Source organism: Palaemon carinicauda, chromosome 16 (assembly GCF_036898095.1).
Source record: "Palaemon carinicauda isolate YSFRI2023 chromosome 16, ASM3689809v2, whole genome shotgun sequence".
Classification (NCBI taxonomy): Eukaryota; Metazoa; Arthropoda; class Malacostraca; order Decapoda; family Palaemonidae; genus Palaemon; species Palaemon carinicauda.
The window spans coordinates 67,877,913-67,905,532 of NC_090740.1; the positions used below are offsets into that span (position 1 = coordinate 67,877,913).

The 27,620-nt window shown below is 39.0% G+C and overlaps 1 protein-coding gene across 2 annotated transcripts in view; it reads left to right on the forward strand.

Moving 5' to 3' along the window:
- LOC137655757 (uncharacterized) overlaps positions 1-27,620 on the forward strand; it is a 488,837-nt gene that overhangs the window by 170,009 nt on the left and 291,208 nt on the right. For both annotated transcript variants that reach the window (XM_068389839.1, XM_068389840.1), the window contains exon 5: positions 240-405. In XM_068389839.1, coding sequence (XP_068245940.1) covers positions 240-405 — 166 coding nt within the window. The remainder of the gene's footprint in view (positions 1-239; positions 406-27,620) is intronic.

A 27,620-nucleotide genomic window follows, 5' to 3' on the forward strand; every position in this document is an offset into this window, starting at 1 on the left:
CGGGGTCTCCTATATATATTTGTATTCTCCTCATCTCTCTGGTATGAGGAAGAGGAAGTAATTGTACCCTGATGAGAAAAGTGTGTTTATGCATATCCATAAATATTTAGCTGTCATTTTTAATGGGTCTCCTCCACTAGTATGAGATATATTGTATATCTGTATCACTGAAATTTATTGTACTAGTAATCCTAAAAGTATGTACAGCATAGTGAATTAAAAAGATTTCTTTGTTTTAGATTGCTAGCCTATAGTGGAGAACATTGCAGAAAGATCGTAAATGAGAGAGGCATCTTTCATATTTGCAACTCAACAACTGGGTCATCTAATAACCTTGTCATGCAGGAAGTTTTCAAAGCCTTGGCTCACTTTTCTCGTATTCCTCATCCAACATGTTTAAAACAGGTAAATAATTGGATAATAATTATACAATGATCCTTTTAGTTAATTATGATTCACATTGTGTTCACAAATAACTTCACTAAGTCATTACGTTCTATCCTGTGGTAGCTTTTGATTATATAGCATTGTTCAAGTAAAGTAATGTTAATCAGTCATTTCAAACTCTAGCTTGATGTAAAAGTAGATATATGCTACTTTTTTATTTTGTATTTTATATTTTAGCACATAAAAACTTTTGTGGGTTGTTAACAAACTTCGAGCTGTTGTTACAAACAATCAATTTTGTGTTTTCTTTCGTTTTCATATATTAGGATCTGTGAGTGGTCTGACATATTCCTAAAACATTTGTCATTTTGGTTTCATATTTCCTTGATTGAATTGAAAATTAATAGAAGAATTGCAATACACTATTAGAGAGGCGAAATGATCATTGAGCTCCAAATGATGACCAATTGGTCAGAAAAAGAGGGGTATAATTGAAGATTAGAAAGGAATTGTTCATGGTTCTCTTATTTTTATATAATAGTTACCCAAAAAGATGTACAGTAATCCCTTGCCATATCAGAGTTCACATATGGCTCCCTCAGTATGTTATGGCCATATAGATATATAGATATATGTAGATATATTATATTGCAGACTCCTCTTTATATTGTGGGTTTCTGAGGGCAGATAAGTTTTATATTTTACATATTCTAATTATTGATTTTCTGAAAATAGGCATTTGGGGACTCATAAAAGCTTAAATTCATTAAGATAAAAAATAATGAAAAAATAAAAAAAAAATAATGAAAAAACGTGTCGTAAATTTTGTTTGCTCCAACACAAATACTAACCTTTCATTCTTTTTATGGATACTATGTTTTCAGTGTAGCTTGAATCTAGCCATAAACTTTTGTGCAAGGTTTATTACAATAACCCTTCACTAGTTAGTAGGGGTAGCAGTGGGTACACTGATCACCCTGCGCGCACACTTCACCAGTGAGATCTCCCACTTTTTTTTTCGGCTCCTTAGAGTGAAGATGTGCTGTCTCGCTTTTCCATTAATCCTTTAATTACTGGCTGTAAATTTATTAAAATTCCCTTATTTCTAACAGGTGTGCTTGGTTTTGAGGACTTGAGACCATGGGGGTTTGCCCTGGCATACCGGACCACTCTTTCAAGACTTTTATGCATTCCATGAAGACAGATCCTCACCGGTTTTGCTCTGTGTGCAAACAACACTTGTACGCTTAAGTTTCTTTATGCGACGAGAATTGGGAGTGGCCATCATCCTAGTGGGAGCAGTACAGTAGACAACAGAAGAAGCCCAAAAAGGATTCATCACCCTTAGGGTCTTCCTTGAGGTTGAAAAAGTCCAGATTTCTTTCTCAGGTGCCTTGCACCATATCCTCTGCTTCTGACCAATTGTCTTCCTCTGGGTGCCCTGCCACTTCCCCTAGCAAAATGGCAGGGACCTCCACCCGTGGGCGGTCAATCTTTCTATGATTTCTGTAATTCATGGCCTTCATTGGGGCTTTCAGGTATGTTAAAGCTTGGAGCACTACATGGAGTGCTCAGCTGCCTCCACAGGAGTTGTCACGACCTTTCCTACCGAGCTGCTGGAGGGGAGTACCCTCCAGTCAGTCCCATGCTCCCAACAGATTCTTCCTTCTCAATATCTCACCCATTTGAGGAATTGCAGACTGGTTTTCTACAGAGTTCCAGCCAAGTGCATTCATCCCCAGGGTCCTTTCAGCGTGCTGATTTTGCTCAATAGGAGGATGCTCGTAATCCTCCACTCTACGAGGATGGCAGTTTCTCTTGCAAGCTCGAGAGGACAGCCTTACTTGGGCAGTTACCTTCCCAAGGTCCTCGCAAGCAGATTCGTGAACCTTTTCCTTCTTGCTCTAATTCTTCAGAGCAACATAGTTATTGGAGCTGCCAGCTCCCTAGAGTCACAGCCCCGTGTCACCATGCCCCGAGGTGTAATAAGCCTCTACAGGTCTTGCAAGTGTGAAATCCTTTGGGGTTCGTCTCAGGTGTCTAACCATTCGGGCAAAGCACTGGGTTGGTGTGATGTTTGTGAGCATTTGTTGCTTTTGCACCCCTGCCTTGCGTTCCCTCACCAGGGCTCGTGCATCCTATTTTGGTCATGCTCTGGAGGATGTTTGCGATACCTTGTCTTGTGGCTGGCCTAATCATAGTCTGGCATTGGATGTGCGTGCTCTGCCATATATGCGTCATGCTCGCTTGCTGGCGTTATCACAATAGCGCACTCTAAGAAATCCCTCACCCCGAGCTCTTTCAGCCACCCTCTTGTTCACGAGGAGGGACTCTCCATGGTTCTTGGACTTATTCAGGCTGGAAAGTAGGCTGCCATTGGTCCTGTTCTAGCTCGATCACCAGGCAATTTACCGTAGACTCATAACCATACCTCTCGGTGTCAGGTTCAAGCACACCTTCAAGCACACCTTCGCACCCCAGGCATAGGAGCACTGCCCCTAAGCGCGCCCCTATTCATCCTCGGGTCTCTCGCCCACTTTTGCCTCTTGGTCAGTTGTCTAGGTACCAACAATAGTTCGACTGGAAGGCTGCCTACAACCAGTCTTAACCCATGTGGGAGAAGCTGGATATTATCTTAGTTAAAGTGGCTGCAAAGCAGAGGAGACTGTGACTGGTGACATCTCTGGGAAACAGTTTCCAACTGAGAACTAGCAGAGGGTTGAGATCTCCTAGCAAGATTTCCTTCATGGATAACTACCAAATGTCACCAGTCAAATTAGTTCATATTGCACTGGTCATTCTGCCCCTAGAGCCCGGTGTTGTTCCCTTGGAGCCACTACAAGCTTCATAACGAGTAGCAGCCTCTCAGAAGGAGACAGTCAGCTTCCTGTTTTTCTTAGCCAAGCCGCAGGAGTGGAAAGATACGTGAAGACTTCTGAAGAACTTGGCATCAAAAATCGTCAATGACCCAACTTATTGGAAGAGCATTCAAGGTGTTGTATTATCCTCGTCATTGCCAGCAATGTGGTAAGTTCCTCCGAGGCCTTAATCAATCCCCTGCTGGGGTACCTGATAATGACCCTGACCCAACTTAGGCTTCTATTGGTGTGAGTCTGGAGTTGAAGGCATCCCAGGTTTATGACTCTAACAATTTTGACAGTGTGTTGCCCCAAGCAGCTAGCCCTAAAGCTCCTTCCAATGAGAAAGGGGAGTCGGGCCATTCCTTCATGCAGGTGGTAGCTTACATGAGGTAATTTAATAGACTTTGGTATCCCACGTACTACCCCCTAAGGGGAGAGAGAGTCTTAGACATGTTCTGCGGTGCCCCAAAATTCAGAAGAACGAGGGGGGAGCTGCCCTGGCCTTAGATTGTCTCAGGGGTCTAATAAGAAGGTTGTTTCCCAAATTACAGGAAAGAATTCCCAAATTACAGGAAAGAAAGACTCACTAAAGGCAACTAATTTGTCTTGCTTACTTTTTCCACCTTTCATTAGGCAGAGGAAGTATTACAACATCTTCCGTAATGATCTCTTGCCCTTGCCATTGGACCCAGTTGTGTCAGCCTTGGCTCAGGACATATCTTTCAATAAGCTGGCGGTTCAACAGGTTACGTTGTCGCCGTCAGAAGCCGTGAGCATGTAGAGAATTGCTAAGGCAGATTTGCATGCCTTTTCACGGATCGACTACTGGTCTAGCTCTATTGGTTATGTGACTGACAGTGAGGATTTGTCAGATCCAGATGAGAAAAGTTTTTACCACCGTATTGCTTTCCAGAGCGAGGGCTGTTGAGATCCTTGGTCACAATACAGCCAACCAGTGGATAAACTGGATTTTGAAAGGATGTTATTCTGTCATTTCAAAATTCCAGTGGCAGCTGTTAAAGAGAGAAGCACTTTTGTCTTCACCACTTGTCAGTGGAAGTTCTTTCCCTGTACTGCACAGAAGACATAGATGATGATGCAGACCGCTGAAGGGAGCTGAGCTAAGACTCCTTTCTCCACAAGGCTGTTACATCTCGTCCCCACTCTTCGGCCCCTTCTGCACCGACACTACCTCCTTTACAGCGTCAAGTGCACAAGACAATGAGCAGGGCTTCCAAGCAGTCCAACGATAAGAAGTCAAACCCCATGCAGCCCTTTTATGGCTAGGGCACAAAGTAAAGAGGAGACAGGTGGCAAACATGGTCTCTCCCACTAGTGGGCCAGTTCCTCCCGCCTTACCACTGGTGGGGGAATGCCTGAAGCACAGGTGGCAGAGCTGGGAGATCCTCAAGGCTAAACCTTGGACAGTCTCAATCTTCCAAGTGGGATACCCCATCCCATTCACTCTCTCTCACCTTCTTCTGACTCGGTACGTCAATAACCTTAGATATCAGGATGCCAGTAAACTCCAAATCAATCGATCAATCCTCTGACTTGGTATCGAGTGATGTTATATTCCTTCGCGAAGGTGTGCGGATAGACAAAGATAATTGAGGAACATCTCGACGAACATATCTGAGACTTGTGCCATGGCTCCCTACTCGGTGATCATATGATGTCCTATAGCTAATATATTCGCGAGAACAAGAGGTATAAGCATCAAGCTTGCTCTCCTGTAGATATATGATTATGGGGGAATGCTCATGAATTAGGATCTTAAGTTCTTCATATTTGGCCCTTAAACCCTGACGATTCCATTACAAAATGTAGGAAAATATGCTTTATTTTTTGGAAGAACTTATGGATGAAGTCTTCCCCTTAGCAATTTTTGATCTAACACTATTTCCCGGTGGTTTTATTAGAGAGGGTCTGGATTAATTGGGTTTTGTGTTTGTGATTTTCTTTTTGTCCTTTTGATCTAATTGTTGAGGGGGATGGTGGACCTCTACCTGAAATTCTGATTTATTTGAATTGTCATCTGGTTGATCAGGAACTTCAACAGATGTCATAACTCTAATATTTCTTATGGAAGGGGTGAGAGAGATGGAGGTCTCTCTCTTTTTTGATTAATAGGTTGTGAGCTACCAGGTTTTTGAACCTTACCCACTACAGGGGCACCTGATAACTTGGTTTCAAGTGGAATCTCCATTAAATCAGGCAAGGACATGGCCTAGAGAGGATAGTACTATCCTTTGTAATGAGGGATAAAGGCTGGATAGTGGTGGGCAATGACTTTTTGATGATACACAATGGTAAATCTTTAGGAGGAGATATTCTTGTCTTATTATGCAGCACTTTATCAGTAGATGGTGAATTTCTTATTCGAGAACTACCTACAGTACTAGGTGGGTTAGAGGATTCCCGAGGAACTTTTTCTCCTGTTTTTAATGTCTTTGCATAGGCAGTAGATTTATTTAATATTCTCTTGGCATGTCCTACGCTTACATGTTCAATAATTGATTCATTGAGGGCAGCTTCTTCTAACTTATAAAACTGGCAGCTCCTGTCATTAGATTTATGATTAGAGTTGCAGTTCAAGCACCATGCCTCTAGTGTATATTCTCCATGGTAAAGATTGGAGCAAGTATAAAAAATTTTATCTTTCTAGCGAACATTGGAAGGATGCCCCATCACACATAGCACCCTTAATACTTATATTATCTACTTTAATATTCATAACGTTACAGCTTGTATTGAATGCTTCCTCATGACAATTAAATGATAACCAAAAATCCCATTTATCATCTTGAAGTTTTATTCTAATTTCTTTTCTTAATCTGTAGCATTCAAATATCTTATGTAGCTCATAATAATTAGCTTCTAATGGAATTTGCATAACATGCAGGATTTTCAATTTTCCTGTGTTGCCCAAATTATCCTTTTTTTGAAATGTTCAAAGAATAGTCCTTTTTAGTTCCTAAGTCATCAATGGGATTTTCTTCAAATGAGTTGACAGAGGTCGTCAACAGTGCCGAGGGCGAGTCACCATATCCAGTGGAGGCGGGTTCGTTGTTAGCAGAATCCATAAGAAATTATAAATGGACAATGGGAGGTTTAAAATTTTTTGAGTCATCTGCTCGAGAACATTAAGGACTCACATGTTGGAAAAGAAATTTGTACCCTCTAATACCGGCAAAATGAGAGTATACTTCCCAGATGGTCCACTCCATACCCTTCCCGAAGGATAGCACCGAAACAGATATGGAGGCACAGGTGTAAGCTGAACCCACATCTTAGGACTGACACAAAGAAACTATGTAATCATCCTCCCCATATCTGCAATAATGGGCTTCCGGCCAAAAGCCAAGAGTCCTACCCCAGGCATTGGATCCCCCTGGATTCCGAAGAGAGAATAGTTCCGCCAAAAAGGTCCAAACCTTCTTCGGAATGGCTGAGATCATCCAATGCTCTCACATATAGCTTGGAGTGCAAATTCCTCCCAACCATGACACCTCCCACCATTTATCAAAGCAGGCAGCAATAACTGATGTAGAAACATCCGAGCCAGTGGCAATATATACACATATACATATGGGAAATTTTATTCATACAGTTAGGACAGCAACACAAAAGAAAGTTTCTAAAATTAGGAGAAGGTTGAAGTAATATTAAGAGGAAGAAAAAGATGAGAGAGAAATTTCGTTTCAAACTGGAGAAGCAATTTCCCCAAGTTCGAGAGCCCTCTTGCCCGTCGCCAAGTTTCAGCATAGGAATGATATGCTGTGCTAAAGCTCACTGACTTCATCAAGGCATTCTCTCATTTAGAGGGTCTAAGTAGAAGAAAAGGTTGAGGGAGTTGTTGAATCACCTCTACTAAATTATCATATGAGATATTGTCATTTGGAAACAAGTAAAAAGAACAAATGCTGTATTTTCTCCCTATATCAATCTGTACAACATTTGCCTGCAGAGGTGTACAAATAGACAAGGATATTTGGGGAACATCGTGACGAACGTAGATAAGACGTTCGCCATGGCTCCCTACTCGTTGATCATATGGTGTCCTGTAGCTTATATATTTGCAAAGACAAGGAATATTATGATCAAGTTTGCTCTCCTGTAGACATATAATTATGAAGAGTGCTCATGAATGAGAAGCTTGAGTTCTTCATATTTGGTCCTTAAACCTTGACAATTCCATTGCAAAATGGAGGAAAAAACAATGGAATTGTCAGGGTTTAAGGGCCAAATATGAAGAACTTAAGATCCTAATTCATAAGCATTTCCCCATAGTTATATATCTACAGGAGAGCAAGCTTGATGCTAATCCCCCTTGTCCTTGCGAATATATTAGCTATAGGACACCATATGATCACCGAGTAGGGAGCCATGGCGGAAGTCTCAGATATGTTTGTTGAAATGTTCCTCAATTATCTTATTCTATCCGTACACCTCTGCAGGCAGTGGTTGTAGAGATTGATATAGGAAGAAAATATAAAACTTGCTCTCTGTACTTGCCTCCAAATGATAACGTATCGTATGATAATTTAGTAGAGGTGATTCAACATCTCCCTCAACCTTTTCTTTAACTTGGAGATTTGAGTGGTAGGCATCCTTATGTGGAATTATGTTTTAGCAAACGCCAGGGGCAATATTATATAATCAATTGTGGAAAACGAGGATGTTGGAATCCTTAATACAGGAGAGCCCACACTTCCATGTTCTGACAGGTACCTTGTCATACATTGACCTTTCAATTGCAAGCTCTAACTGCCTTCTTAATTTCGATTGGACGACATAAGATGATTGGCATACTAATGATCATGCACCAATTATTATGAATACCAACAATGGTCCACCTTTACAAAGATCGCCACAATGGATTACATTTTGTGAGCTAAGTGAAATCTAGGGGAGTGCAGAACAGTTTGAAAATATTGATGATGCCATAGACCTTCTGAATGGAACTCCATACAACAGGAATCAATTCCTTTCCCAAAACCACAGGATTAATTAAACAACGACCAGTCCCGTGGTGGTCTTCAAAATTAGCTGTCTTGCACAGAGCCAACAGAAAATCTCTTGAGTAGATTGCGTAGGCGCCGTACCGAGGAAACTTTTATAACATACAAAAAATGTAGAGCACAGTTCCGTCACACCATGAAAGGAGCTAGGCGCCAATCTTGCGTATCTTTTGTTTCCTCAGGAAACAGTAGAACACCACCATCTTCTGTATGGAGGAAAATAAAAAAGATTGTTGGCATATTTACCCCAAACCCACTACCAGTGTAGAAGGTGAACAGTCAGTATGTAACTGAAGCAAATGATGTAAGCAATGCCCTGGCTGATCATTTTTCAAATGTATCATGCAAGTGTGTAGCAGCTCCTAGTCACCAGTATAGGAGCATTGAAGAAAAGAAAATTTTAAATTTTGCAACAGGAAGGGAAGAGATGTAAAATTCTCCTTTTACTGAAAGAGAATTTGATTCTACACTTACTACTTGTAACTATAAAGCCCTTGGACGCGATTGAATTCCATATGCAATGATTAAACATGTACCTTTTAATACAAAGTTATTTATTTTCAGCATTATTAATAGAATATGGCATGATCATAGTTTTCCAAGTGAATGGGAAGTAGCCATTATTTTAGCCTTTTTGAGACCTGGTAAGGACAAGTTTTTAGCTGCAAACTATTGACCAATTGCATTGACATCTTGTTTATGTAAAATCATTGAGATGGTCAATGCAAGAGTGATGTAGTACTTTGAAAAGAAAGGTATTTCATCACCTATCCAGTGTGGATTCAGAAAAATGCACTCAACGACTGATGTGTTGATGCGAATTGTCCTCTATTTGTGAAGCCTTTGCTTTCAAACAGCACCATATGACGGTCTTTTTTCATCTTTGAAAAGGCATATGATACTACATGGAGATATGGTATACTTAAAACTATTCATGAATTGGTATTAAGAGGAGAGCTACCACTGTATATTCAATCTTTTCTTTCACATAGTTTTTCAAGTGAGAGAGGGGAAACTTTCAGAGTAAATGTCAGGAAGAGGGAGTTACTCAGGATAGTGTGTTGACTAACCCTGTTTGCTCAAGCAATGAATGGGATATCCTCAGTCATTCCCCAGGATGTTCTCTCAACACTATTTTGTGGATGATTTCTCCATATCATTTGCGAGAGCTAGAATGGCAATGGTTGAGAGAAAACTACAACTCTCAGTTGCCAAAATTATCCAGTGGGCTGTTATGAATGGATTTAAGTTCTCGAGAAGTAAAACTGTTGTTGACCATTTCTGTCGTATGCGGGGAGTACATCCAGACTCGGATATGTACATCTAAGGTTAACGGATCCCATATGTAGGTGGAGCTAAATTTTTAGGATTGATTTTCGATTGTAGACTTACATGGGTTCCTCACTTGAAGGCATCAAGGGCTAAATGTCTTGAGGGTCTGAATCTTTTAAAAGTATTAGGCTTGGTATTTGATCATAGGAATACATAGGTTTCTCACATTAAAGTGTTAAAAGATAAATGTTTAGGCTCTGAATCTTTTAAAAGTATTGTCCCATACATCATGGGGTAAGCCGTTTAAAGATATTAGATTCAATACATTATGCTAAAATAAGATTGTCCACAGGAGCGTCTAGAACTTCGCCTATCGCAAGTCTCCTTGTCGATAGTGGAGAATTACCTTTAGACCTTTACCGAAAGTCTTCTATTGTTCGGGATTGGTTAAGGTTGCAAAGACTTCCTAATTCGTTAGCCTATCAAACTGCATGCCTTGTGAAGCACACATCATACTTTGAATTGTACCCAAAATCTCCTCAAACTTACGGTTTTTGGGTTAAACAATTATTAAACAGTCTTGGTATAATTAGAAGTAAGGTACATCTATTTAAGGTATCATAAACGCCTCCATGGAAATTATCAGTGGTATCATATTGTAAATACTTTTTTGGAGCTAAAAAGAATATGACTGACTTAGAATCCAGGTCTCTTTTCATGGAACATGTTGCAGAACATAGGGAATCAACTTTAATGTATACTCATGGCTCCAAATCTGATGCTGACGCTGGATTTGGAGTACATAGTAATAGTTTTAATTGTAGAGGTGCACTTCCTCTAACAGCTTCCATATTTACTGCCGAACTGTATGGCATACTAACCACTATTGAGAAAATAGCATTGGAAAAGGGGGGTAATTTTACCATTTTTAGTGATGCAAGGAGTGTCCTTCAAGCTTTAGAAGTTTTTAATTCTAGTAATCCTTTAGTTTTAAAGATTTTAGAATGGCTTTTTATCATTGGAGGGAGAGGTATAATGGCTCGATTTTTTGGGGTTCCATCACATGTAGGTGTGTCTAGGAATGAGAAGGCAGTTTTACTGGCGAAGAATGCTGCATCCGAGTTGCTACCAAGAAGGTATCCCATTCCCTGCAATGATTTCCTACCTAACGTCAAGAAATTGTTTTTTAATTATTGGTAACAGCCCTGGGATAGTCTAGATGGCAATAAAATGAGAGAAGTAACAATTGTCATATCTCCTTGGAGGTATAACATTATGCTCCTAAAGTGGGAGACTAGTCTTTGTCGTCTCTGCACTGGTCACACTCAGTTGACACATGAGTTTCTGCTGAAGGGCCAATACCATCCGTATTGCGACGACTGTTTGGCACGTTTAACAGTGAGGCATTTGTTGACTGAATGCCCCAATTATAATAACTTAAGAGATAGGTATCTGTTTGAGACTCGAAGTGTGGATTGCAGGTTCATCCTTCCCAAGATTCCCAGACATAATGTGTCCTACTATGCGTGTGACATTTTTAGATTTATTTCAGAAGCAGGTCTTCTGAAAACTATTTAACTTTTCATTGACACTTTAACTTTAATGGTTTTAATTGAATATTTTTGTATTTTTTATACATAATAAATGATATCACATCAATGACTTTAGATGTCAGGTTGGCAGAAAACTTTAAATCAATCAATTAATCAATCTTCTACTTGGAGATTCGAATGGTAGACATCCTTTATAGGACGATGTTTTAGCAAACACTAGGGGCAATATTATATCATCAATTGTAGAAAATGAGGATGTCGGACTTTAATACAGGAGAGCGCACATACTTTTATGTTCAGACAGCTACTCTATCACGTGTTGACCTTTCTAATGCAAGCTCTAACGGCCGTCTCAATTGTGATTGTAGGACATTAGATGTTTGACATACTAGTGATTATGCGCCAATCATTATGAACACCAACAATGGTCCTCCTTTACAAAGATTGCCACAATGGAATCTTGACAAGGCAGACTGGGTTAAATTTTATGAGCTAAGGGAAATCGAGAGGAGTGCAGAACAGTTTGAAGGTGTTAATGATGCTATAGACTCACTGAATGGAACTCTTCATAGAGCAGGAATCAATTCAATTCCCAAAACAACAGGGTTATTCAAATGACAACCAGTCCCTTATTGGTCTTCAGAACTAACTGCCCTGCACAGAGCCACAAGAAGGTCCTTAACTCGATTGTGCAGACACTGTACAGAAGAGAATTTAATTATACAGCATAGTCCCAGTATTCGCGGTGGTTACCTCCTTTACCCCGCCCCCGGCAAATGTCGAAAAACCACAAATTTAGGACGCAGTGTTAAAATGCCTATGTAAAGTAATGAAACTAATAGACGAGAATGATCATGAATGGGAAGTAAATCAGTTGTTGTTTGCGTATGATGCTGTACTGGTTGCAGACTCAGAAGAGATGTTTGGCCAATTAGTGACAGAATTTGGATGGGTATGTGAGAGAAGGAAGTTGAGAGTTAATGTGGGTAAGAGTTAAGGTTATGAGATGTACGAGAAGGGAAGGTGGTGCAAGGTTGAATTTTATGTTGAATGGAGAGTTACTTGAGGAGGTGGATCAGTTTAATTACTTGGGATCTATTGTTGCAGCAAATGGTGGATCAGATGTACGTCAGAGAATGAAGGAAGGATGCAAAGTGTTGGGGGCAGTGAAGGGAGTGGTAATGAATTAGAGGGTTGGGCAGGAATGTAAAGAGAGTTCTGTATGAGAAAGTGATTGTACCAACTGTGATGTATGGATCGGAGTTGTGGGGAATGAAAGTGACGGAGAGACAGAAATTGAATGTGTTTGAGATGAAGTGTCTGAGGAGTATGGCTGGTGTATTTCGAGTAGATAGGGTTAGGAACGAAGTAGTGAGGGAGAGAATGGGTGTAAGGAATGAGTTAGCAGCTAGAGCGGATATGAATGTGTTGAGGTGGTTTGGCCATGTTGAGAGAATGGAAAATGGCTGTCTGCTAAAGAAGGCGATGAATGCAAGAGTTGATGGGAGAAGTACAAGAGGAAGTCCAAGGTTTGGGTTGATGGATGTAGTGAAGAAAGCACAGGGTGATAGGAGGATAGATGTGAGAGAGGCAAGAGAGCATGCTTGAAATAGGAATGAATGGCGAGCAATTGTGACTCAGTTCCGGTAGGCCCTGCTGCTTCCTCCGGTCCCCTTGGATGACCGTGGAGGTAGCAGCAGTAGGGGATTCCACGTTATGAAGCTTCATCTGTGGTGGATAAAGGGGGAGGATGGACTGTGGCACCCTCTCAGTACCAACCGAACTCGGTTGAGTCCCTCGTCAGGCTGGGAGGAGCGGAGAGAGAAAACATATCTTTTTTTTTAATTTTTGTGATGTCGGCTACCGCCCCAAAATTGTGGGAAGTTCCTTAGTACAGTATGTGGATGGATGTATGTGATCATTTACGCTACTAAAAGTTTCCCCAACACTTTATAAAGAAAGTATTACTCATTAAAACAGTGATAATTTAGTAATATTGCATTTATAAATTAGTATATATATACACACACACATATACATGCATATACATATATATATACATATATACACACACACACACACATACACACATATATATATATATATATATATATATATATATATATATATATATATATATATATATATATATATATATATATATATATATATATATATGCACACATACATATGTATTCAAGTAAGCCATATATTTTCGCTACATTAATGTCTGGATTCTCTTAACGATCTCGGGATCAGAGCCCGAGGCGAAATCTCACAAGGACAAGAGCTTGTGACCAGCTGGGAATCGAACCCTGGTCCGGCAAGCTTGTAGAGACAGTGACTACCACTTGGCCACGAAGAAAGATAAAAGTCAATGACAATTCTGCTGTACTTATACCTTTCGAATTCAGGTGTTTTGTAATTAGAATTGAAATTAACCCATCTTCACCATCGTAGCTAATTGGTAGTTTGTTACTTGGCATTCGATTATTGATAAATTTTTTGCACATTTAGACGTGTTTTTCACATTCAAATAAGCCATATATTTTTGCTACATTAATCTTTAAATTCTCCTATCATTAATCGAATGCCAAGTAACAAACTACCAAGTAGCTACAATGGTGAAGATGGGTTGATTTCAATTCTAAGTACAAAGCACCTGAATTTGACAGGTATAAGACGGTAGAATTGTCATTAACTTTTATCTTTCTTCGTGGCCAAGTGGTAGTCACTGTCTCTACAAGCTTGCCGGACCAGGGTTCGATTCCCAGCCAGTCACAAGGTCTTGTCTTTGTGTGATTTTGCCTGGGGCTCTGATCCCGAGTCGTTAAGAGAATCCAGACATTAATGTAGCAAAAATATATGGCTTATTTGAATATGAAAAATACGTCTAAATGTGCAAAAATTTATCATTAATCGAAAGTCAATTAACAAACGATCTCGGGATCAGAGCCCCAGGCGAAATCACACAAAGACAAGAGCTTGTGACTGGCCGGGAATCAAACCCCGGTCCGGCAAGCTTGTAGAGACAGTGACTACCACTTGGCCACGAAGAAAGATAAAAGTCAATGACAATTCTGCTCTACTTATACCTGTCGAATTCAAGTGTTTTGTACTTAGAATTGATATTAACTCATCTTCACCATCGTAGCTAATTGGTAGTTTGTTACTTGGCATTCGATTAATGATAGATTCTTGCACATTTAGACATATTTTTCATATTCAAATAAGCCATATATTTTTGCTACATTAATGTCTGGATTCTCTTAACGACCTCGGAATCAGAGTCTTAGGCGAAATCACACAAAGACAAGAGCTTGTGACCGGCCGGGAATCGAACCCTGGTCCGGCAAGCTTTTAGAGACAGTGACTACCTTTTGGCCACGAAGAAAGATAAAAGTCAATGACAATTCTGCTGTACTTATACCTTTCGAATTCAGGTGTTTTGTAATTAGAATTGAAATTAACCCATCTTCACCATCGTAGCTAATTGGTAGTTTGTTACTTGGCATTCGATTAATGATAAATTTTTTGCACATTTAGACGTGTTTTTCACATTCAAATAAGCCATATATTTTTGCTACATTAATCTTTGAATTCTTCTATCATTAATCGAATGCCAAGTAATAAACTACCAAGTAGCTGCGATGATGAAGATGGGTTAATTTCAATTCTAAGTACAAAGCACCTGAATTTGACAGGTATAAGACGGCAGAATTGTCATTAACTTTTATCTTTCTTCGTGGCCAAGTGGTAGTCACTGTCTCTACAAGCTTGCCGGACCAGGGTTCGATTCCCAGCCAGTCACAAGGTCTTGTCGTTGTGTGATTTTGCCTGGGGCTCTGATCCCGGGTCGTTAAGAGAATCCAGACATTAATGTAGCAAAAATATATGGCTTATTTGAATATGAAAAACACGTCTAAATGTGCAAAAATTTATCATTAATCGAAAGTCAAGTAACAAACGATCTGGGGATCAGAGCCCCAGGCGAAATCACACAAAGACAAGAGCTTGTGACTGCCCGGGAATCGAACCCCGGTCCGGCAAGCTTGTAGAGACAGTGACTACCACTTGGCCACGAAGAAAGATAAAAGTCAATGACAATTCTGCTGTACTTATACCTGTCGAATTCAGGTGTTTTGTACTTGGAATTGATATTAACCCATCTTCACCATCGTAGCTAATTGGTAGTTTGTTACTTGGCATTCGATTAATGATAGATTCTTGCACATTTAGACATATTTTTCATATTCAAATAAGCCATATATTTTTGCTACATTAATGTCTGGATTCTCTTAACGACCTCGGAATCAGAGTCTTAGGCGAAATCACACAAAGACAAGAGCTTGTGACCGGCCGGGAATCGAACCCTGGTCCGGCAAGCTTGTAGAGACAGTGACTACCTTTTGGCCACGAAGAAAGATAAAAGTCAATGACAATTCTGCTGTACTTATACCTTTCGAATTCAGGTGTTTTGTAATTAGAATTGAAATTAACCCATCTTCACCATCGTAGCTAATTGGTAGTTTGTTACTTGGCATTCGATTAATGATAAATTTTTTGCACATTTAGACGTGTTTTTCACATTCAAATAAGCCATATATTTTTGCTACATTAATCTTTGAATTCTTCTATCATTAATCGAATGCCAAGTAATAAACTACCAAGTAGCTACGATGGTGAAGATGGGTTAATTTCAATTCTAAGTACAAAGCACCTGAATTTGACAGGTATAAGACGGTAGAATTGTCATTAACTTTTATCTTTCTTCGTGGCCAAGTGGTAGTCACTGTCTCTACAAGCTTGCCGGACCAGGGTTCGATTCCCAGCCAGTCACAAGGTCTTGTCTTTGTGTGATTTTGCCTGGGGCTCTGATCCCGGGTCGTTAAGAGAATCCAGACATTAATATAGCAAAAATATATGGCTTATTTGAATATGAAAAACACGTCTAAATGTGCAAAAATTTATCATTAATCGAAAATCAAGTAACAAACGATCTGGGGATCAGAGCCCCAGGCGAAATCACACAAAGACAAGAGCTTGTGACCGGCCGGGAATCGAACCCTGGTTCGGCAAGCTTGTAGAGACAGTGACTACCACTTGGCCACGAAAAAAGATAAAAGTCAATGACAATTCTGCTGTACTTATACCTGTCGAATTCAGGTGTTTTGTACTTAGAATTGATATTAACCCATCTTCACCATCGTAGCTAATTGGTAGTTTGTTACTTGGCATTCGATTAACGATAGAATTTTGCACATTTAGACATATTTTTCATATTCAAATAAGCCATATATTTTTGCTACATTAATGTCTGGATTCTCTTAACGACCTCGGAATCAGAGTCTTAGGCGAAATCTCACAAAGGCATGAGCTTTTGACCGGCCGGGAATCGAACCCTGGTCTGGCAAGCTTGATTCTTGCACATTTAGACATATTTTTCATATTCAAATAAGCCATATATTTTTGCTACATTAATGTCTGGATTCTCTTAACGACCATGTGGTAGTCACTGTCTCTACAAGCTTGCCGGACCAGGGTTCGATTCCCAGCCAGTCACAAGGTCTTGCCTTTGTGTGATTTTGCCTGGTGCTCTGATCCCGGGTCATTAAGAGAATCCAGACATTAATATAGCAAAAATATATGGCTTATATGAATATGAAAAACACGTCTAAATGTGCAAAAATTTATCATTAATCGAAAGTCCGTAGCTTGGCCTATGATCCAGATCAACGGCTACTATACCAGGGAGGAATTTGAGGTGCTACCTCAAGGACACTGCAGGAGCTCTCCTCCAAGGGTCAGAACTCTTTGTCAGCCTGGGAAAGGTCAAGAGAAGGATCACCAAGAACACTTTCTCGGCTTGGCTTCGCAAGGGCATGGACTGAGCATTGAATCCTGTTCCTTCTCCTTATACAGGAGATCTAGAGCCTATGACATCAGGGGCAAGAGTACGCCCCTAGCGTTTATGAAAACTACTCTGACGCAAGCTGTGTCAGCAAGCTTGTGGAAGCGTCTAATGACCTTCACTGCCCACTTCCTGCAAGACGTGACCCGCAGGAACCTGGATACGTTCTCCATTGGCCCTGGGATAGCTACACAGTAAATGGGTTAAACAACTCAGGCTCCTTGATGGACAAGTAACAGATGAGGGAGGGCAGAAGTTAACCACGGTTAAGTCTGAGATGAACAACAAAGAATGTCCAACTCTTTCTTTCACCTTTTCCCCCGGAGGTGGGGGGGGGGGGGGTTACATACATACATACAATTTGCAAAATAATTGATTCCCTGGAAATGAATGCACTGGCCTCCTCTGTCTGTAGGTAGAACCATTTCCCATGTGTAATCCAGTATAGAGAAATATACATGTTACATCCCTATACCCCCTGGCGATGTGGGATTTGGTAGTCTATGGTTGATTCAGAGATTCCTACATTTCTGAGCATTCTTTCTTAGATTAGCTACACTGTTCGTATCACACAATCACAAAGATTCCTCAGGCCGCTAACCGTGCTTTGCAGGAATTGTTTAGCGAGGTGTTATGATTTCTCCCTGTTCTGTACGGAACATGTACAGAAAAATCCCGGGTCAGATACCAGCCAGTTGGTTTGGACTTCCACGCTCCCAAGAGTTGAGACAATCCCTATAAATAGCAAGGGTTTGTATTTAGCATCAGAACAAATGAAAGTTTTGGAAGTAATTTGTATTTTCGTTAATGATACAAACCTGTAAATATTTTTACAAATTGCCCCACCATCACCTGTCCCTCTACTGCCTGCAATAAAAAGTGATGAGACAACACAGGTGTGTTGTCTCCCCCTAACTAGTGGTAGGGTAGTTTACCCCTTGCTGAAAGCCTTATGGCTAGCCTTCGAGCTTCGTCGAAAGTATAATCCCTATGAATAGCTACAAGTTTGTATCATTAGGAAAAATACAAATTACTTACAAATTTTCTATATCAAGGAGTTTAAAAAACCAAGGTTGCCATTTTCTTTGACATATGTATGGTGGTCATATTGGATATACAAAATTGCCACCATGTGAGCCTTATAATGTCATATTTTTGAGGCTATTGCATCAATTATCAGGCAAAGGAAGATGGATTTTGTGTTAATATCTAGGGGTAATGAATTCAAATTATAAAAAGCATTAGCAGAAACCATGTAAAACAGATAATTGGATAAAAGAGGTACCTAACACAAATCAAATGTTTATTGCATAATCTAATTTCATAACAAAATAATGTGAAGGCCTCTATATATAGCATTACCACTTTCATGAAAATGGTTTAATACACCTGCCTACAAGTCAGTATTCCCTCTTTTCATAATCTCTGAATATGGTACTCATAAATCAATATATATATGCACACACTTAAGTAATGCAATTCTTATTCAACAGAATCATATTTGATTGAGAAATGAACATCACCACAAATTAATCTTACACATATTAATGCTTTGAGTGACAGAAAAATAAAACCTTAGGGAAAAGACTGGAATAGTAAATTTTTTTTATACATATACAGTATATATATATATATATATATATATATATATATATATATATATATATATATATATATATATATATATATATATATATATATATATATATATGTTTGAGTGTATATTTGTGTATGTATGTATATTTATGCATATATATATATATATATATATATATATATATATATATATATATATATATATATATATATATATATATATATATAGTGATGCCTCAGGATACGAAATTAATCCGTTCAGGATGCGGTTTCGTATCCTGATATTTTCGTATCCTGAGTCGCGTTTTACATGTAAATAGCCTAATCCGTTCCAAGCCTTATAAAAAGTCACCTTTTCTTTCATAAACACGCTAAACTGTAGTAATAAACATGCAATGCAGCCATTTCTATCATTCAATAATTAACACAACCGTTAAAAACAGCCTAATCCATTCCAGAAACCACTTTGAGATTATTCAATAATGTAGTTATAGCCAAGTTATCCCCCCCAAGCCCAAAGAAAACGGTCCGTTTTCTTTACTACTGTATAAAAGTTACGGTACTGTATGTACGTAAAGCATTTAGATCAGTGAAGGTGTATTGTTACCTGTACGTACACCTAAATTAAGGATTGATACCTGTACACTCTGAAAAAAAGGTTACAGTTAATTAGTGTAACAAAAAAGTTGAAACTTACCTTTTGATTGAGACGATGTCCGATAGTGAAGTCGCGGCAGAGGAGGATGGCATAAGGCAGAAAACGTAACAAGTGACAGACTACGTACAGTAATTTACACACTTAACACATTAACAATTAAACTTTACGAAATAAAAAAATGGCAGAAATAATTAACACTTAACATTACGTATGGAAAACTATAAAATGAAAGAAAAAATTACTTTAACACTTAACGGTAACATAAAACTTAAAATTGAATTTTTTTTTTTTTGCTTTTTTATAACTTTACGTTTTTCTTATTTTCTAAATCTCTTCTACTTCTTCATCACTTTCTTTTTTCTGTTTCTTTTCTTTACTTTCACCTTCTAATTCTTCATCCCTTCTTCTTTTCTGTTTCTTTTCTTCACTTTCACCTTCGTCTTGGCCTACTAATACCGCTGGCCTCTTTAATAAGAAACTATCCATTGAAGCTTGTTTCTGCCTACTTTTCAACACATTTCTAAAATGCGTTAGGCAAACGTCATTGCAGTGTTGAAGCGCACGGTTGGTATAAACTTTTTCTGGATGTTCCTTTTCGATGTAGTCTGCCATTTTATGGAAACATGCAAGAATTTCCTTGATGTCTGCCATTTTTAAAGGTGCAACATCCTCCTCATCACCGCTAGAGAACTGCTCTTGAACAACACTCACTTGCATCGTCTCCAACTCCTTCAAGTCGTCCGTCGTCAACTCCTCGTGGTGCTCCTCAATAAGTTCATCAACAGTGAACCCTCGCTACTTCGCGGTTCGACCATCGCGGATTCACCACTTCGCGGATTTTTTCCATAACCCATATATATACAATAATATATATGTATATATATATATATATGTATATATATATATATGTATATATATATATATATATATATATATATATATATATATATATATATATATATATATATATATATATATATATATATATATATATATATATATATATATATATGCATGTATATATATATATATATATATATATATATATATATATATATATATATATATATATATATATATATATATATATATATATATATATATATATATATATATATATATATCTAAAGTAGGAAGATGTGATTTAGTTCTAAGGGAAAAGTATGGGAAATATGTCTGGGTAATAAGCAAAGCTCTACCTCCAGTTTGTTTCTTCATTATGATCAGAGATAAATGTAAACAAAACATTGGTTGCCATTTTTTATCGTGCTTTTTAGCGTGTTTAGGAAATGCATGATATAAAATCACCTTTAATATTTGTGCCTGTTTTAGTTTAGGGTACTGTAGTACATGCATTAAGTGTTCTGTACATTAAAGGGTAGTTTGTTAACAGTACTACGTACAAGGGAAGGTTTTAAAAGTCTGAATATACATGTTGAATAAATAGGTAAATATGGTGTCACTACTTCGCGGATTTTCACCTATCGCGGCCGCGACTGGAACCTATCTACCGCGATAAACGAGGGTTCACTGTATATCTTCCGCGCTAACATCCAGCCCCATGGACGTACCAAGATGTACGATGTCAGCCACCTCAGACTACTGAATTGGTTCAGGATCGTCAACGATCTCGGCTTCTCCTCCAGGCTTCCCGAACCCCTCGAAGTCTCGTGCAGAGACAGCATCTGGCCACAGCTTCCTCCAAGATGAGTTTAGGGTACGCCTCGAAACTTCCTGCCAAGCGAGATCGATGAGTTTGAGGCATATCACGATGTTGAAGTGATCTTTCCAAAATTCACGCAGAGTGAGGTTTGTACTCTCTGTGACTTGGAAACATCTCTTGAAGAGATGCTTCGTGTACAATTTTTTAAAATTTGAAATAACTTGCTGGTCCATGGGCTGGAGGCGAGGGGTGGTGTTAGGCGGTAGATACAGGACCTTTATGAAGGAATACTCGGCCAGAAGATATTCCTCGAGGCCAGGAGGGTGAGCTGGAGCATTGTCCAACACCAGTAGACATTTCATAGGGAGGCGGTTTTCTTCCAAATATTTTTGGACAGTCGGACCGAAGCAGACATTCACCCAATCAATGAACAGTTGCCTCGTTACCCAGGCTTTTGCATTCGCCTTCCACATCACAGGAAGGTTCTCCTTAATGACTTGTGGGCTTTGAAGGCTCGGGGATTTTCTGAATGGTACACCAGCAGGGGCTTTATCTTGCAGTCCCCACTGGCGTTTGCACAAAAAGCAAGGGTAAGCCTGTCCTTCGTAGGGTTATGTCCGGGTAGCCTCTTCTCCTCCGCCGTGATGAACGTCCGACGAGGCATTTTCTTCCAGAAAAGCCCAGTTTCGTCGCAATTGAAAACTTTCTGCGAACTGTAGCCTTCCTGCAGAGTCAACTCGTCGAACGTTTTAACAAAGGCTTCGGCGGCCTCCGTGTCCGAGCTGGCTGCCTCCCCATGCCGTACCACTGAATGGATGCCAGTCCTTTTCTTGAACTTCTCGAACCACCCACGAGAAGCCTTGAACTCTGGGGGTTCCTGCTGGGATGTTCCTTCTCCTGCTCCTTCTTCGGCCTGAGCACGCACGAGATCACCGAAAATGGCGGAGGCCTTCTGGCAAATTGTAGTCTCAGTGATGGTGTCTCCTGAGATCTCTTTGTCCTTGATCCACACAAGAAGCAGCCTCTCCATCTCGTCATGCACGTGGGTTCTCTTGTTGGAGAAAATAGTGACGCCCTTAGAAGGTGCCGCTGCTTTGATGGCCGCCTTCTGCTTCAGGATGGTGCCTATCGTAGACGGATTCCGGCCATACTCCTTGGCGATCGCACTTAAACGCATGCCAGACTCGTACTTCTTAACGATTTCAAGTTTCGTCTCCATCGAGAGCATCGTCGTCTTCTTTCCTTCGGCAACATTCTTGGGACCCATGGCTACAGTAATACGTAATATAATACACTACGTAACGTTATATACAGTCTATGTATAGTAAACACTAATACAGTACAGTGCACAGTAACGAATGTTTATTAACGATAACACGTGGCGTACGAATGTACTGTATATTAACACTAAGTCAAACAAGCGAAAGCACACAATGTCTGTTAACGATACCGCGGTCGGAACGAAAAGAGAGAGAGAGAGATGAACGCCCGTGCGTAGGCAAGCTGGGATAGTTGCCGACCAATAGGAAAGCAGGATCTTATGGCGTCAGCTAGCGTCTGAGTAGGGAGATAACCAATGGGTGAGTGGGAGGCTGTAAGTGAGTCTACCCAAGTTCAAAGTGAGGCGGCGCGCGCTTTTTAAAATTACTCTCGGCGAAGAGTTGGGATCTCGTAAGGTTTTCGTATCCTGAAATTTTATCCGTATCCTGGGGCATAAAAATCTTCGAATCACTTTTCGCATCCTGAATTTTTCGTAAGCAGAAACTTTCGTATCCAGAGGTATCACTGTATATATATATATATATATATATATATATATATATATATATATATATATATATATATATATATATATATATATATATATATATATATATACACATATATATGTATATATACACACACACATATATATATATATATATATATATATATATATATATATATATATATATATATATATATATATATATATATATATATATATATATATATATATATACTATATATATATATATATATATATATATATATATATATATATATATATATATATATATATATATATATATATATATATATATATATATATATATACATACATACATACATACATACATACATACATACATACATACATACATACATACAATCAATTTTCAAAATAATTGATTCCCTGGAAATGAATGCACTCTCCAGTTCATCATCACTGTCACTATCATAACCGATATTGGTGTCCACATCATTTTCACATTCGTCACCGCAAATACAGAGATCAGTACATGAGAAATTTTCTCTGCCAGGAACACGTCTGAGATGTACATTTTGACATACACTGACACCTGACTAGATCTGTAATTGACTATGGTGCAGGAGAAATCTTTGTCGTGGCTGATCACAGATGTCCATTTGCTTCCTCATAGTAGCCAAACTTAAGCAAACCAAACAATGTTTTCTGCATGTAACCAGCCTGTTGACAAACGTGACTATTTATATGTACTCGTTTCACATGTTCATCAACGGCTCCAACAGTTGGAGGCAAAATATTACTCTGCAAGATGCTTGCAAAACAAATACCATCTGAGATCTGAGATATTTGTAATGCATATTCCTCTTGACAAGAGCATCCATCACATCATGTGTAAACTCGCCTTCATTAGGAAGTGCTAGCAGTGACTAGATTTTGTCTGTGTGAGCTTTCATGTGTTGTTAAACCATTTTTTTTTGGCCAGTGCTTGAAAGTCGCCCAACGTTATCGGTACCAATGCTTATTGCATCTGGTAATAGGCTACCTCCAGCTCATGCCACAACCAATTTTTATGAATCCCTAATGTACTTTAAAAGGAGTTCATTTCAGGTTTTCTGCTGTGAGAGGAAGCGTTTCATGGATGTGTCTGTGATATTCAAGTTATCGTTAATTTTGTAGTGGACTTAATTCTTTTCATGTTGTCTCCTTTCTTTGGTTGTCTGCTTCAGAGAGTCATCTTTGTATGTGTCAAACACAACAAACACTTATTCAAATTCTGTTGTCAAGGTCATGACAATGTCATTGAAGTATTTTTCAAAAGTGTTTCAATGTTTTAACTCTTGCACGTTTTGTTTTCATCTTATTTACAACCACCATTCCATCAACCATGACAATCTTTATGGATGGTAGTGAATGTTCTGCATTTGTTTCCTCAGTCTGACAGTTGTCCACCTATGTTTGGAAGGGGATTATAAGTTTTGCTTTGTCATGGCATGGGAGCAGTGATCCATCAGGGGCAAAGAATGCTTTATGAGTGTGAACTCATAAGTGTTAATGCCATTGTGAATGGTATCTCTGTCTGACCAAGAAGACACAGCAAAATGCATGTGCAAATCAATTTGGTTTCTTTGAAATCAACAATGTGGTCATGGTTCTTAATGGATTGTTATTGTTTCCAGACATAAAAAGGCTTTTCTACTTTTTCATTGGGACCCACAGACTGAGGTCACCTTCAGCAAAGAGATTTCCATGAGCTGGAATGGCAGCTTTTATCTTTTCAACAGCTACAAACTCAGTTTGGGTGCTGCTTGCACTCACATCTGGATGTCTCTGAGTTTGGCTGGCATGAATACCATATTGGTCTTTGAACTATCCATAGAGACATCCCAGTTGAGGCGCTGCCAAGAAGAACCGTTATCTTATATTTGCATTGTTCAAAGTGCCAATAAAGCTTGAATGAACCTTAAGTGTCTTGTTAACCTGTTCAAAAGCATGATCTGCATCTATGGATACAACTGGAATTAATTTTTGGTGACAGAACGATTGCTGCTCTGGAGTCCTTCCCAGGTGCAGGGGTGCTTTGTTATCTATCATTTTATATATGTCTGCAATGTAACAAGGGAAAAAATTTTTGTACTTCATCCCATCAAAGACAAAGAAGAGCTTGTTCTCTGCTTCCATGTGGAGAGTAAAATCAATATTCCCTGATGCCTCAACAAAGAACAAAATCGTTTCGACTTGGTCAAGATAATTCATAAGGTCATGAATATAGTACAGGAGGATTTCTCGGATTTCCATGATTGAAAATGATGCTTGAATTTTTCATCTAACAGACCATTGTATTGGTGATTGGGAGGAAGTCTGGCACCTAGATTGTTTGACTTTTCTTAGAATGCTTCAAGAACAACGGATGAAGATTTATAGCATTTCATCTGAAGGTGTAACTTCTTTGTAAAAAAAACTGTTCAAGGAGAATATGAAGTAGAGCAATGTTAGTTCCAATATGTGCTTGAAGAGGTCTTTTGTAATGGGCGCAATTTAGAATTTGCCACACTGTAACAGATCCATACATATTGGACTTAATCCAAGCATCATCAATTTCTGAATTTTCACGATGTATCAAGGGCTCTCAATTCTACCATAACAATATGAAGCTCTCCTAGTCTAGGAACTGCTTGTTGCTTCAATTCTGGTTTGGCATCCAGTAACTGAACTGTCTTTTCATACAGAGTGCTCTTTCCCAGGTCCCTCTTAATGAGAGAATGCCTTGATGAAATTATCAAGCTTCATCATGGCATACCATTCCCAGGCTGAAGCTAGGTGACAGGCAAGAGGGCTCTTGAGCTTGGGGAAATCGCTCACCCAGTTTGAATCTAAATTTGTCTCTCTCATCTTTTTCTTACTCTAAATATTACTTCGACCTTCTCTTAATTTTATAAAACTTTCTTTTGTGTTGCTGTCCAAACACTATGAGTAAAATTTCCCCTATTATATATATATATATATATATATATATATATATATATATATATATATATGTATATATATATATATATATGTATGTGTATATATATGTATGTATGTATGTGTATATATATGTATATATATGTATATATATATATATATATATATATATATATATATATATATATATATATATATATATATATATATATATATATATATATATATATATATATATATGTGTGTGTGTATGTATGTATGTGTATATATATGTATGTATATATGTGTATATATATGTATGTATGTATGTGTATATATATGTATGTATATATGTGTATATATATGTATGTATGTATGTGTATATATATGTATGTACAGTGATGCCTCAGCATACAAAAGTAATCCGTTCAGGATATGCTTTCGTATGCTGATTTTTTCGTATCCTGAGTCTCGTTTTACATGTAAATAGCCTAATCCGTTCCAAGCCTTATGAAAAGACACCTTTTCTTTCATAAACACACTAAACTGTAGTAATAAACATGCAATGCAGCCATTTTTATCATTCAGTAATTAACCCAACTGTTAAAAACAGCCTAATCCATTCCAGAAACCACCATGAGATTATTCAATAATGTAGTTATAGCCTAGTTATCCCCTCCAAGCCCTAAGAAAACGGTCCGTTTTCTTTACTACTGTATAAAAGTTATGGTACTGTATGTAAAGCATTTGGATCAGTGAAGGTGTATTGTTACCTGTACACCCAAATTAAGGGTTGATACCCTGAAAAAAAGGTACTGTATTCTCTACGACGAGTTGGGATCTCGTAAGCTTTTCGTATCCTGAAAATCTTTTCGTATACTGGGGCATAAAAATCTTTGTATCGCTTTTCGTACCCTGAATTTTTCGTAAGCAGAAACTTTCGTATCCAGAGGTATCACTGTATATTTATATATACAGTCAGCGCGGGTCGGTCTGTCCGGGCAGCATCCGCCGTGCATTCATTTTGGTCCCCCCCCCCATATCTACACTAATACACAATATAAATCAATAAAAATTTAATTGAACACTCACCAATATCCCTGCTACTTGTCTATAGGGTAGCCTTTCCTCTTCTTGACCTCCAAAAGTCGTCGAGGAACACTATCGGCGAGGTTTTGGAGTATTTCAGCAGGTATTTCCGCCCACACCTTATGGAACGCCGCCTCGAGAAGTGTCACGTTTGTCGTCACTTCTTTACGAAGGCGGGCTTTAACTATCGCCCAAAGGTTCTCAGTGGGCGAAATATCAGGACTTTGACCTGGCCAATCAGGAATATAGTTCACTTCGCTATTTTCCAGCCACTTTTTCACTTTTTTAGCCGTATGGCAAGGGGCACCGTCCTGCTGAAAAATTTCAGCTCCTGTAGCCGCAAAACAATCCGCTAAATTTTTAAAATGTTCAAATAGCGGTCAGCATTAACCGTTATGCCTTTAGGCAAAACAACAAGGCTTGGGGCACCACCGTAGGCAAACGAACCCCAGACCATAAGCGATGCTGGGTGCTTAACTGTCTTGGCCGTGAGATTAGGCTTAAGAGGATCTGACCCCTTTCGCCGCCACACTTTTTTCCCGGTCGTCTCACTCACACAAAAGGTCGTTTCGTCACTCCACAAGACACTACGCCACTGCTCCAAGGTCCAATCCTTGTATGTCTTGGCAAAAGCAACCCTCCTCTGCCTTTGTTTCAAAGTTAAAGCGGGCTTCTTTCGCGCGATCACTTTCTCGAAGTCGAGGCGCTTCGACAGGTTTTCCTGAATCGTACGAACACTGACGTCGTTCAACAATTTAGGGTTCTGTTCTTTCAGATGCTTAGCCGTTAATGTTGGATTTTCTTCTAGGGTTCGCTTTAATATATGTAAAGTACGATCAGGAATCTTCTGGGGAGGGGAACCAGCCTGGGAGTGAGAAGGGACCTCGGCGCTACCTCCTGCCTTGTACTTCGCCAC